Source organism: Mchenga conophoros, linkage group LG10 (genome assembly GCF_057382185.1).
Source record: "Mchenga conophoros isolate Kocher_MC1m ecotype Shallow Benthic linkage group LG10, M_conophoros_male_GT1.1, whole genome shotgun sequence".
NCBI lineage: Eukaryota > Metazoa > Chordata > Actinopteri > Cichliformes > Cichlidae > Mchenga > Mchenga conophoros.
The window spans coordinates 21,842-34,561 of NC_140535.1; the positions used below are offsets into that span (position 1 = coordinate 21,842).

Below are 12,720 nucleotides of genomic sequence, written 5' to 3' on the forward strand. Positions count from 1 at the left end.
TTACAAATCCTACCATGTGGATTCATGGATTTATTTTCACATTCTGTCTCTCACAGTTGAAGTGTACCTCTGGTGCAAATTACTGACCTCTGTCATCATTTTAAGTGGGGGAACTTGCACAATCGGTGGCTGACTAAATACTTTTTTGCCCCACTGTAACTGACCTTGATGTAGTGGGATGATAAAGTGTCACCTTCGTTTTTTACAGTGTAGAAACATTGCTTATGATTAAAACGTGAACGTCTTTTCCCGACCCGGAAAACACGAGGTCAAGCAAAGAATCGCGGTGCTCAGACAACATGACTGCACTCACGTTAGACTACCTAATGATGTGGCAGCAGATGTTACTGTGTTTCATAAAAGTGGGCAGGCAGACGCAAAATGTTATCAGGGCTGGAATTTTTAAATACGTAGCACAACAGTGAAACATTGGTTGTATTTACACACATGGCTCTGATCTGTAGCCTTAAACTCAGTTACATGAATGTATCCAATTGTCTTTGTCACTTTTCTAAACTCACATTTCAAGTGTTTCACACTGAAACGGCTTCATACGAAGCAGATTTTAATACAGCAGCGTTACGAACACTAATAGCGTGACATCTCCTTTCTAGTCAGCGCATCTTTCTTTACCTTCTAGAGAATTTGACCAGCTCATGACTGACGTGTAGACAAAAACTTTTCTCATTTTAAACATGTTAAAAATAAGGTGATTTTCTGAACTGCTGTTCTGTAAAACCTCCACCTCTGCTTTGTAACTGTGGCTTTCATCAGCAGCACCCCATCAATTAGTTTTCTAGTTACAAATAAAAAAAATTAAAAAAAACCCAAAACATTATTTTATAGGAAAAAATAAATGCCATTGAGTCTCAGCACCATTGTGATGTTACATTCATTTAAGCTGCTCTGCTGCTTCAGTGCAACATCACAGTATGAGTTCCTACAAATCAATCTTCTCATTAGCAGTACATAATTTGGACAAAGGTTATTAAATCATCATATTTCTGAGCGTCCCGTTGATGTGAAGAACTGCTCCGTGTCACTGAGCTATCACAGTAAAAGTACAAATGTGTCATTACTGAACTAAGCCCTGCAATAAAACTCCTGGTAGCTCAGCTGAAAGCTGGATCTCTAGTAGAGCTTCAAGTCTCCAGTGACACTGTCGATCAGATCGGCCAGGCCCGGGCCGATGCCCAGCACGGTGCGTGAGCCCGGTGCGATCTGTGTCCTTCCTGCATCCTGGATCAAGCTAACGGGAAGTCCCACTTCCTTGGCGCGGCCTAGCAGGTCAATCAGGGTGTCCTCGTCAGGCGCCTTCACCACCACTTTGGGCTGGCCACAGTATTCCCACTGTCTGAGCAGCTCAGGGTTCCTGCGTTGGACCTGCTTGTAAGCCGACACAGCAGCATGGGCACACTGGGCAGCAACTTTCCCTTTGCCCATCTTTAGGTCATTCCTGACCACCAGAATCATTTTGAACTCGCCTCCTTCTCCCATCACGCTTGCTTCTCCAGAGCCATTCCCTTTCAACAGACTTTTGGATGTTGCGCCAAAGCGGGCCCCAAGGCGCCAACCAAGAAGGAGCCCACAGCCAAGGCCAGCTGCTACACCCAAGACCAAGGGGCCATACGACAAGTCCATACTTTAAACCTGGAAAAATCAGAAACAGGTTAGGGCTACACACACACACAGGAAATACACTGTAACTGCTCCAGAGGAGGTCTCTGAATAAATAAGTCTTCCCATTTTAACATAAAAAATGTCCATATTCAAATTTCCATTTTGCGCTGTAATTCGGGAACTTTGCTTCAAAGAGGTTCGAAGGCGGGTTTTTCTCACTGGTTCACGTGCTGTTCACGTGCTGTTCACGTGCTACACTCGCTGACTTTGAGCCTCCAGGTTACAAACACGTTTGAAAAGCAGGACTTCAGAATGACACGAACAGACGCACACGGTAGAAGAAAGGAGGAAACAGCAGGACCACACCGGTCACATTTCATACCTGTACTCGGCAAGAAGAAGCGTCTTCTGCCTCACTTCCCGTCGCTCTGTGATGACGTCACACAACAGCTGTTTCGTCTTTGTTAACGATGCTCCGAAGTTGCATGAAATGTACCAGCTTTATCCATCGTAATCTCTTTTAAACTATACACTGTACCTATTCAATCTCCTTGTTATATTTCATTTATTACTAATTTTTATTAAAATTATTATTTTAACTACCGTAACCAAACATTTCCCCAGGTATTTCTTATCTAGCCTGAAGTAAACTTGTGCTTTTTCTTTAATCAATAACCGAAAAAATTACGAAAACCAATTAAACAAAAACCAAACTGCGTGCATATCTCTCTGAAACACATCTGCTGACGTCGTTAAGCCAACAGGAAGCGGTTTCGTTTGCACAGCTTTTGTTTGTTTTGTTTTTTTAATTTATTGAGCAATTGAAAATACAAACGCTCAAAGACGATGACAGTGATAACAATACAAATACAATGAGGAATTATGAATAATAGAAAAAAAATACAATCTAAAAACAAAACAGAAAAGATTCATATGGCAGGCATTTAAATTTTGCATAAAGGAGAGCAATGAAAAAATAAAATAAGATAAGTCAAAATAGCAGGAGACGGGCAATGCCCTGATAAATATTTTTGGCATATTTGCTCTTAGTCTTTTTAAGCAAAGAAAAAAAAACTTTAAATCATTAATAAAACAAAGAAGGCGTCGAGTTCCTCGATTTAGCACAATGGATATGATATTTAGCCAACAGTATGATGATGTTAATAATGTCTGAGACACCCAAAGCTAGATGATCCATATAAGAAATAATATGACATAGTTCGAATGGTTCAGGATTCAAAGATTCAAAGTGTTTATTGTCACGTGTACAGAAGCATTTCTCTGTGCAATGAAATTCTTCCTCTGCTGTCCAAACACAAATGCCAGGTTAGGTTGAAGGAACAAGATAAATAAATAAGTACAAAAATAAGTAAGTGAAGACAAGTGAGGTATGCAGATGTTGATGGACGTACAAAGGAGCTTAATGTGCAGAATGAACTTAGGTGGTGGCAAAAATCCAATTTGTTATGTCATCACCAAAAACATTGTGATAGTTTGCACAGGTCTTTTGATTCACTGACGCCACATAAATGAGGGAGGAAGCACACTATGAAAACTCACCCATCTGAAGGGTGTGTCACAGATAATACTTTGTAAATATTTGATATTTTATTAAAGACTGAAATCACCAAATGTTCTCATGTGTTCCTCAGAAATAACGTCTTATTTCAGCTGAACTGAAGCAGCTATAAATGCTTCAGTCTAAAGCCTCGTTAGTTCAAATCAGTGTTGTGAAAGCTAGCATATTAATGGAACAAATACATGACCATATAAATATGGAAGAGTGTCCTAAAATGGTTTGAATGGTGGAGAGTTAGGATGTTATTAAGGAGAGAGGGTCTTCTTCTTTTTATAGTTGCTCCCATTATGGGCCACCATAGTAGATCCTTTGCCTCTATCTCACCCGACCCCTCCAACCGTCTTACACCAGCCCTCTGCATGTCCTCCTCTACCTCATCCATGAGCTTTCTCTGTGGTCTTCCTCTTTCTGCCTGCCTGGCAGCTCCATCTTCAACATCCTTTGCATCAAATAAATTTCCTTCCTGTTGTCGCCAAGTGGAATCCAGTGGTTTTCAGTGTTTGGAGTAACACTCGAGGGTCATCTTATTGTTGGGTTTTTTTGTTTTCTGTGTTCGCCGTATCATCGTAGGGTCTTTACATTACAATATAAATCGCCTGGAGGAAACAGTTTTGTGATGTGGTGCCATAAAATAAAACTGAACTGAACTGAACACGGCAGCACGGTGGTTAGCACTGTTGCAAAATTACAGACATTACTCAAAGTATGAAAGTGCCATTTAAAAATCATTCAAACATCAGAGAAAACACAGCCGGGGAGCCTCCTTGATCAGGATCTCAGTGCTGCGTGTCTCAACAGGCTCAGGTTCAACATACTTTTACAAAATAAATAAATGAAACCTTCAAAGTCTAAGTTTTCCAATTTTTTACTCTTTTATTTAACTTGAAAGCAACGACAGAGCGCTGCACGAAGAGAGCCACAGATGAGAGAGCCCCGTTACTGGCTGATGTTAATGCTACTGCGTTAGGTGGCGTGTAGACTCATATGAATTCCAGTTAGTTGTTAACAAACAGGATGGACGCTGTGTGCTGCACAGTCGGATTCCCGCAGGTTGGAGGCGGAGTGACGCAGACAGAGGCCACCAAAACGAGCACACCGAGGAGGAAGCCTCCTAACTTTACTCCCCACACGACCTTGACACAGTTACACCACCAACTAAGCACAAACACACAATACTCAAATCAGCAAAGCACAAGGGACCTGTTTTAGTGTGATGTGCGGTTAAGTACCTCATCTCTGTCTTTTCATTTTGTGCCCAAATGTTGTGATGTTGTATCTTATTTGTGGCATCTGTGCAAAGACAAAGGCACAAAATCAGCAGCTTGTGGCAATACGTGTTATGGTTGCGCAGGAATGTTCAGTGTCTCGTTATGAAATAGTCCCAGTCATGACCCACAGATATGAGATGTTAATTCATTACCGTTAAAATGTGAGTTTTATTGCAAAACTAAGGACTGTAAACCCCTCTGTTTGCAAACAGTCATTAAAGTGGACGCACTCAAACGCAAGGAAGCACTTCCCAAAGAGTGGAAGGCGAGGAAGAGCTAGCGGCGAAGCTGCTTTTAAATACATTTTCCATAAAGATGCTAAACAATGACGCTGTGCTATGTTTACCATAGTCTGTGTTTCTCCTGGACTCCTCTTGGAATCGCAGTGCAGCTCTGTGAAAGTGAAGAACGGACAGATGGGAGAAAAGTCAGTGTAATATAGAAACTGAGATCTGCTCATCAAAGACTGCAGCGTGCTGCAAGTAGTTTCAGTTCATGTCAGTTACTGGTTAAAGGTGTCACTGAGTAACGGAGACTTTTTTAAACCAGCATAAATGATCACGTTGCTTGCACAGGTTCATTTTCCTGCCTGGTATCCAGCTGCTTCTATAACTCTCGTTGCTCCTTTCTTAGATCCTGCAGACAAAAGATGAAACGTTTGAGCGCAGGCGGCAAACTTTATTCATATTTAAGTCTCTGACTGACTTTCCAATCAACTCGTCTCTGACAGCAAAAAGACTCGTAGCAGACGTGACATCCGAAAGATGATGAAGCTGTTCATACCTTCAGTGTTTCTTCATCCTTACTATGTAAGACTATCTCCTCCAGTTTGTGGTACAGGACACAGAAAATCTTTGCTACAGCTATCAATGTGCTATTTGGTCAAAGAAGCAATTTCAAACAAAATTACCTTCAGTTTCTGCATAGCTGACCTCATTTTCTGACCTTTCCCTCTGAGATAATACAGCTGAAAGAGGAGCAGAGCATGACTGTTTCTGACTTAGCTGGAAATTCTTTCAGCTTTTACACGACTCCAGCCGTTAGAGACAAAATGTGGTGTTAAATCGTTACAACAAGTATACTTGGAGACCCAGACGTCGCCTCAGCAGGCAGATGTTCATTTTTCTGTCTCAGCCGCTGATTCTCTGCCTCCAATCAGGACATGAAATCAACACCAGTGATTTGCTTTTGACATCAATGAAATCTGCGACGTTTAACAGTGGCCAGCTGGTCACAGGGCTGTGAGCAGGCCTGAACTCTAAGGTGAAACAGCGTCTGTCCCGATGTCTTTTGGCTGAAGTCAAAAAAAGACACACTTGTGCATGCCTCTCACCATTTCTCTTATTAATGTTTTTTCATATTCCTGCTTCCAGAGTTTTCTCTTTATTTCCACCTGTTGCTGTGACCTGGATTCACAGTCAATCATCGACGATGTCATCATAGCGGTGACATAACTTATTTTGAAATGTTCCACAGAGGAGTGACGTGCACAGCGTTATTCCAGTTTGTGAGACTACAGCCCATGAACAGTGCGTATATAAAAGTCCCTTCTTTGCCATTAAGTCTAGTTTAGCTGCTAAGGTTTAATATAACAAGCTCTTTTTTTATCTTTGTTATCTTCTCTCCAGGTATCGGCCCGTCCTCCAGCAGAGCTCCTTCTCCTCTCTGCAGTTGCTTACAGCATTGGAAAGTCTTCTCCTGATCGCTTCCACTTCACTACACACACACACCAGGACACGAGCTGTTATACCAACAGGTGCCATATACTGTCAAACAAGTGCAAATATTTGCGCCCTGTTTTAGCACTCACATGCTTTCCTGCTTCTCTCCATCACTCCTGAAGAGCTCCTGCATCATCCTGCTGAATCTCCAGGTATCAGCTTTTTTAAACATGCTGGAGGTTTAACAGGTTAAAATGTAGTTTAACAAACAAACATGTCTCTGCTTTCCCACGGAGAGCTAATCAAACCGGTACATCCCACTTTCTAAGTGACATTAACTGCCGCACAGGGAATACAGACATAACATAATCCTGGGACTTCCCCAGTAAGCCCAGTGAGGTTTTTAAACTTCAAGGTAACACTGCCCCCTATTGAACAAAACAGCTAGTTTCTGTTACAAGCAGCTGAACATGATCTGACAGTAATCAGATTACATCCTGTCCACTTGCCCACATCACTGAAATCAGACTGCAAGCTGAGACGTGACAGCGTTGTGTTATGAAGGATTGTGTAACTATAAGCCTTTCATCCAGCTCGTTTGATGAGTACTAAGGAGCACAGTATTACAGGTTGATATTTTGCTTGTATTTCCCATCAGACCTTTGTAAAACCGACAATATTTCATCTCGAAGATTGTGATTTAAACACAAAGACAAATGAAGAACACAAATATGTTCCATATTAGGAAACAAAGATCGGAGGTCTACGTGTACAAATGAAATCTCCAAATACATTTCTGTGGAAAAACTTTTCATTTGAAACTATTATAATGTTTTTGTGCTTCTTTAAAATATGAACTAAATGACCTCTGACATGACTATAACTGAACTCAGAGCTACCACGTCCAGGCAGAGGCTGTACTTTGTCATTTTAACATCACATGTCGTGCGGTCGGGTGGTAAATGACACCTGCTCTGCAATCTTCCCATCATTCCGCTTTCTTAACAAGATCCCAGGAGACAGTAAACCCGGACTGTGTTCGAGCCCTCGCAGAAACACCTTCCACCTGTGGGAGAAGAGTGGACAACTTCTTCTTTTAACTCTGGCAAATGAGATGAGACAGGAACTCAGACACGCCAGCGGACAGCTGAGGGCTCTACTAATCAGAATCAGAATCAGAATACTTTATTGATCCCTGGGGGAAATTATTTTTTGTTACAGTGCTCCATTTTAAACCAACATTAAGACAAGACAGACAATACACTAACTAAGAATAGTACAATATATACATATATATACATACATACATACATAAGTCACTTATAAATAAATAGTTGGAAAAGAAACATGTGTAGTTGTAGCAGCAAACAGTGTGTTAAGTGGATGCGTTGTACAGGGAGATGGCCACAGGCAGGAATGATTTCCTGTGTCGTTCAGTGGTGCTTTTCGGTAATCTCAGTCTCTCACTGAACGAGCTCCTGTGACTGACCAACATGTCATGGAGTGGGTGGGAGGTGTTATCCAACATTGTCTTTATCTTGGACAGCATCCGCCTCTCCGACACCACCTTGAGGGAGTCCAGCTCCATCCCCACAACATTGCTGGCCTTACGGATCAGTTTATTAAGTCTGTTGGCATCTGCGACCCTCAGCCTGCTCCCCCAGCATGCAACAGCATAGAGGATCGCACTGGCCACCACAGACTCATGACTAATGACCTGAAAACGGCAATGTCCTTAGTTTTGGAGTTGTTTTTTTCTAATTTGACACGATGCCGTTCATGCATCCTCAATGTGAAACCTGCAGAGGACTGAGACGTGTTAGAAGTGCGCTCCAGGAAAGTGATCCACTTATTTATAGAGTCTTAATTAGACTGCCTCTCTGGAGGTTTGACCAGGCAAAAGATGAAATCTCTCCCTCTTTCTGTGTTTGTGTGTCCCCCCCAAGAAACCCAGCATCACTGCTCTATCCCTCACTGGCCCCCCTTCACCACCACACCCTGCACTCGAGTTATGATGCAATTCGTGGGGACGCGTGCTCTTGCCCTACATTGCTACTGGGGCTCCACCGCAGGGTTTGTTTTCTATAAGCTCAGAGCTGATTGCAGACGAGACTCCAGCTGAACGGTGAGTTTCCTCTCTGTGCATCATGCATTTCTACAACAGACTTTGGTGTCATATTTAAGGCCTTTGTTTTTGTTTTGCACTCAGTCCATAACCCGTCTCCAGTGTGCAGCTCTCATTTGTGTCTAACAAAAGTGTGAATCGATTACGCCGTATTGGATTTCTCATCTGGAAGTGTGTGCGCTCTGTCTTGGATTTCTCATTGTCCCTCGCAGTTACTCAACAGGTCTGAGTTGTTTTGGTAGAAGCGATTGCGCAATCAGGCGCTGGAGCAGCGCTGTGCTATGAGCCTCACATAAGCAGAAGTGTCGTTATGAAACTGTTTACTGGGTGCTGGCTGTGACGCACAGTTTGCAGTTTAACTCCTGAACAAAATAGCTGTTCTGCAGAATAAAGCACACATCTGTGGCAGCAAAAGTTCATGTTTTGCACAAACAGACCGGTTTGGCACAGATTTCTATTGTCGGGATTGTTCACAGGATATGATGAATAGCATGGTTCTTGGACAAGGCTCTGTTTTCTCATGTGCAAACAAGCAAATGATTTGTTGCAGCATTGAGTGAGTGCTTCTAATGAGCACATGTCCTGAAGGTTTGAAATCTGCCACTGAGTCTATGTGCAGTTCTTTATGTATAAGAAGGACATCGTTTTTTGGTGTGCAACATCTCAGTAGCACAAAATAGCCTGCCAACTATTCACAGCTGCCAGTGTGAGCCGTTTCAGCGATCAGGAAGCGTGTTTCCAATGCTGAACATACGTTTGTGTTCAGGTCCTTGAACCTTCAGCAAGCACTGAGTGGAAGTCTCACAAACTATGTACTTCACATTCATCTGGGAAGCATGTGCTGTGCAGTTTTATTTTTGCAGATTTTAAACAGCCAGAGGTGCACAGCTAGGGCACAGAAAGAGGGATTAAGCTCTGAGAGTATGTGTGTGTCTGCAAGAGGAACTGGCAATTCCAGCAGATGGTGAGCTGCACACCTCAGTGTCAGAGTCCCCATCTTGATGCTCACTGATTCCTGAGAGACACGAGGCTCTGTAGTGACACACTTACATGCTTGCAGGCACGAGCACGGAGGTGCGTGGATCTCCTGTGAACAAACGAAGGGAGGAAGCATGAAGCACAACACCGTCTTACACCGTTAAATCTATTATTTAAACATATTGAAGATTATTGGGAGAAACCTCTCAAAAGTTGTCTGCACAGAAAAATGAACAAGATTTGCATGCGCTCCCACTTTCAGCGCTAATTAAGGTACTTATTAGGTCATGCACAGGCCTGACTGGGTTACTGGCGCTCTGCAGGATGCAGGAGTAGCAAAAACAGCAGCTGTTTACCCCGTGTGCAAGTGTGTATGGAGACATGCTTGAGAGTGGAAAATATTCGGGGGTTCTCCGTGTTATTGAAAGCGACACTGTGTTTGTTTGGGACCAGTAGCGCTTTCAGATCTGGCGAGCAGATCAGCATGCGCGACGCTGCGCTCAATGCCCGTCTCTTGTCTCAGCAGGACGCCTTCCAGATGAATGAGATGGCAAAGTGTGGGGCCGAAGGTGAACTGCTTCAGAGGCGACTGGGTGTAAAGGAGCAGCAAAATGGGGAGCTGGGAGGTAAAGTCTAAAAATGCTTAATGACACTATAAGTGAACCAGTATATAAATGGTTCTCCTGCGCGCCCACATTTGTTTGTGTGTGTTCTTGAATGATAGAAGACTCGGGGCTCCCTGCGGATGGCGGGAGACAGACGGACTCGGATGAGCGCGAAGCCCTCGTGTTATGGAAGAAACCTCTGCTCACGCTTCACTACTTCACTCTGGAACTGCTGATCACCCTGAAAGGCTGGACGTGGAGGTGAGACTGCACTGTCTCTGATCTGTTCCTGCCTGTGGCTTCATGAGCGAGTGCTCAGTCAATAAGAGCTTTAACATTAATGATACAGTGGGGCAAAAAAGTATTTAGTCAGCCACCGATTGTGCAAGTTCCCCCACTTAAAATGATGACAGAGGTCAGTAATTTGCACCAGAGGTACACTTCAACTGTGAGAGACAGAATGTGAAAGAAAAATCCATGAATCCACATGGTAGGATTTGTAAAGAATTTATTGGTAAATCAGGGTGGAAAATAAGTATTTGGTCAATAACAAAAATACAACTCAATACTTTGTAACATAACCTTTGTTGGCAATAACAGAGGTCAAACGTTTACTATAGGTCTTTACCAGGTTTGCACACACAGTAGCTGGTATTTTGGCCCATTCCTCCATGCAGATCTTCTCGAGAGCAGTGATGTTTTGGGGCTGTCGCCGAGCAACGCGGACTTTCAACTCCCGCCACAGATTTTCTATGGGGTTGAGGTCTGGAGACTGGCTAGGCCACTCCAGGACTTTCAAATGCTTCTTACGGAGCCACTCCTTTGTTGCCCGGGCGGTGTGTTTTGGATCATTGTCATGTTGGAAGACCCAGCCTGGTTTCATCTTCAAAGTTCTCACTGATGGAAGGAGGTTTTGGCTCAAAATCTCACGATACATGGCCCCATTCATTCTGTCCTTAACACGGATCAGTCGTCCTGTCCCCTTGGCAGAAAAACAGCCCCATAGCATGATGTTTCCACCCCCATGCTTCACAGTAGGTATGGTGTTCTTGGGATGCAACTCAGTATTCTTCTTCCTCCAAACACGACGAGTTGAGTTTATACCAAAAAGTTCTACTTTGGTTTCATCTGACCACATGACATTCTCCCAATCCTCTGCTGTATCATCCATGTGCTCTCTGGCAAACTTCAGACGGGCCTGGACATGCACTGGCTTCAGCAGCGGAACACGTCTGGCACTGCGGGATTTGATTCCCTGCCGTTGTAGTGTGTTACTGATGGTGACCTTTGTTACTTTGGTCCCAGCTCTCTGCAGGTCATTCACCAGGTCCCCCCGTGTGGTTCTGGGATCTTTGCTCACCGTTCTCATGATCATTTTGACCCCACGGGATGAGATCTTGCGTGGAGCCCCAGATCGAGGGAGATTATCAGTGGTCTTGTATGTCTTCCATTTTCTGATGATTGCTCCCACAGTTGATTTTTTCACACCAAGCTGCTTGCCTATTGTAGATTCACTCTTCCCAGTCTGGTTCAGGTCTACAATACTTTTCCTGGTGTCCTTCGAAAGCTCTTTGGTCTTGGCCATGGCGGAGTTTGGAGTCTGACTGTTTGAGGCTGTGGACAGGTGTCTTTTATACAGATGATGAGTTCAAACAGGTGCCATTCATACAGGTAACGAGTGGGGGACAGAAAAGCTTCTTACAGAAGACGTTACAGGTCTGTGAGAGCCAGAGATTTTCCTTGTTTGAGGTGACCAAATACTTATTTTCCACCCTGATTTACGAATAAATTCTTTACAAATCCTACCATGTGGATTCATGGATTTTTTTTTTCACATTCTGTCTCTCACAGTTGAAGTGTACCTCTGGTGCAAATTACTGACCTCTGTCATCATTTTAAGTGGGGGAACTTGCACAATCGGTGGCTGACTAAATACTTTTTTGCCCCGCTGTAATGTTAAAACAGGCAACGTGGTAACATTAGACTTTTGGTGAATTAGTAAGATACAATGCACAAACCGTTTCAGTATAGCTTCTTTGCATCTGCTCAGCTGTTAATGACGAATAAAAGGAAAAACTTGAAACATTTATGTCCTGTGAGTTTGTTTCACTGGGAAATCAGCACATAGATTTGTCCTATTTAAGCAGTAGTTTTTTCAGTATTATTTATAGTGACAGTTGCTGCTTTCATTGCACAAAAAGAGGAAGAGGCAGCACTATGCAGTCCTCACTTACACAAGAAGGATATAAACACCACCAGATCAGATGTAACGTTGATTGTCTCAGTTAACTGTTGTTCTATCTTCAGTCTTCAGCACAGTGCAACAAAAACACCACAGGATCTGTTTACATGTGTATATATTTTCACTTTGCACTCCTCTTCCTTTCTACCAAGAAAGTCTTTCCGCCACACACACTGGCATGATCCCACCAACAAAGCAACAACATCAGCTCAGACTCCGTCAGAATTTGTCTTGACAGCATGTTCCCTGTGGTGGAAAACGTGTCTTTGTACACCTAATAACAAAGAACCCAGAAGAAGGTCAGAGTGTACTCTCAGGGGGGCCTTTGCGGTTAAGCGTGTCAGGACAACGTGTTTATTTTCTAAAACTACAAGAGGATGTGGTGAGCCGCAAGCACCACGAGCAGCGCTGTGACTGAGAGAAGCTGCTACTCCCCAGCACACATGCAAACACATTAGGGCTTTAGTGCACTCGCATGCAGAGAGGTTTATCCTGGATGTTGTTAAAAGCGGTTTGTAATTTACAACATGTGGGAGTCCTCAAGGCAACAGACTGTCCTGTCTTGTGGCTATGCACTTGTTGTTCTTAATATGTAGGTAGCTTGTGAAACAATGCAGGATTAGGATAGGGGAGGGCATGTGG

At 43.4% G+C, this 12,720-nt stretch overlaps 2 protein-coding genes across 2 annotated transcripts in view; one reads left to right on the forward strand and one right to left on the reverse strand.

Moving 5' to 3' along the window:
- Window positions 1-695: 695 nt before the first annotated feature.
- On the reverse strand, window positions 696-1,644 carry LOC146565118 (peptidyl-tRNA hydrolase 2, mitochondrial-like). The gene has a single exon (XM_085287895.1). The coding sequence runs from the start codon at window positions 1,639-1,641 to the stop codon at window positions 1,132-1,134; it is 510 nt and encodes a 169-aa protein (XP_085144021.1). The 5' UTR covers window positions 1,642-1,644; the 3' UTR covers window positions 696-1,131.
- A 6,570-nt stretch (window positions 1,645-8,214) lies between these two features.
- Window positions 8,215-12,720, forward strand: part of LOC146565119 (vacuole membrane protein 1-like) — a 40,993-nt gene continuing 36,487 nt past the window's right edge. The window contains exons 1-3 of the mRNA XM_085290147.1: window positions 8,215-8,253; window positions 9,758-9,857; window positions 9,956-10,097. Of these exons, the coding sequence (XP_085146273.1) occupies window positions 9,770-9,857; window positions 9,956-10,097 (230 nt within the window). The 5' untranslated portion in view covers window positions 8,215-8,253; window positions 9,758-9,769. The remainder of the gene's footprint in view (window positions 8,254-9,757; window positions 9,858-9,955; window positions 10,098-12,720) is intronic.

Coding starts and splice junctions, on each gene's coding strand:
- LOC146565118 (XM_085287895.1), bottom strand. CDS start 1,641: ATGGACTTGTCGTATGGCCCCTTGGTCTTGGGTGTAGCAGCTGGCCTT.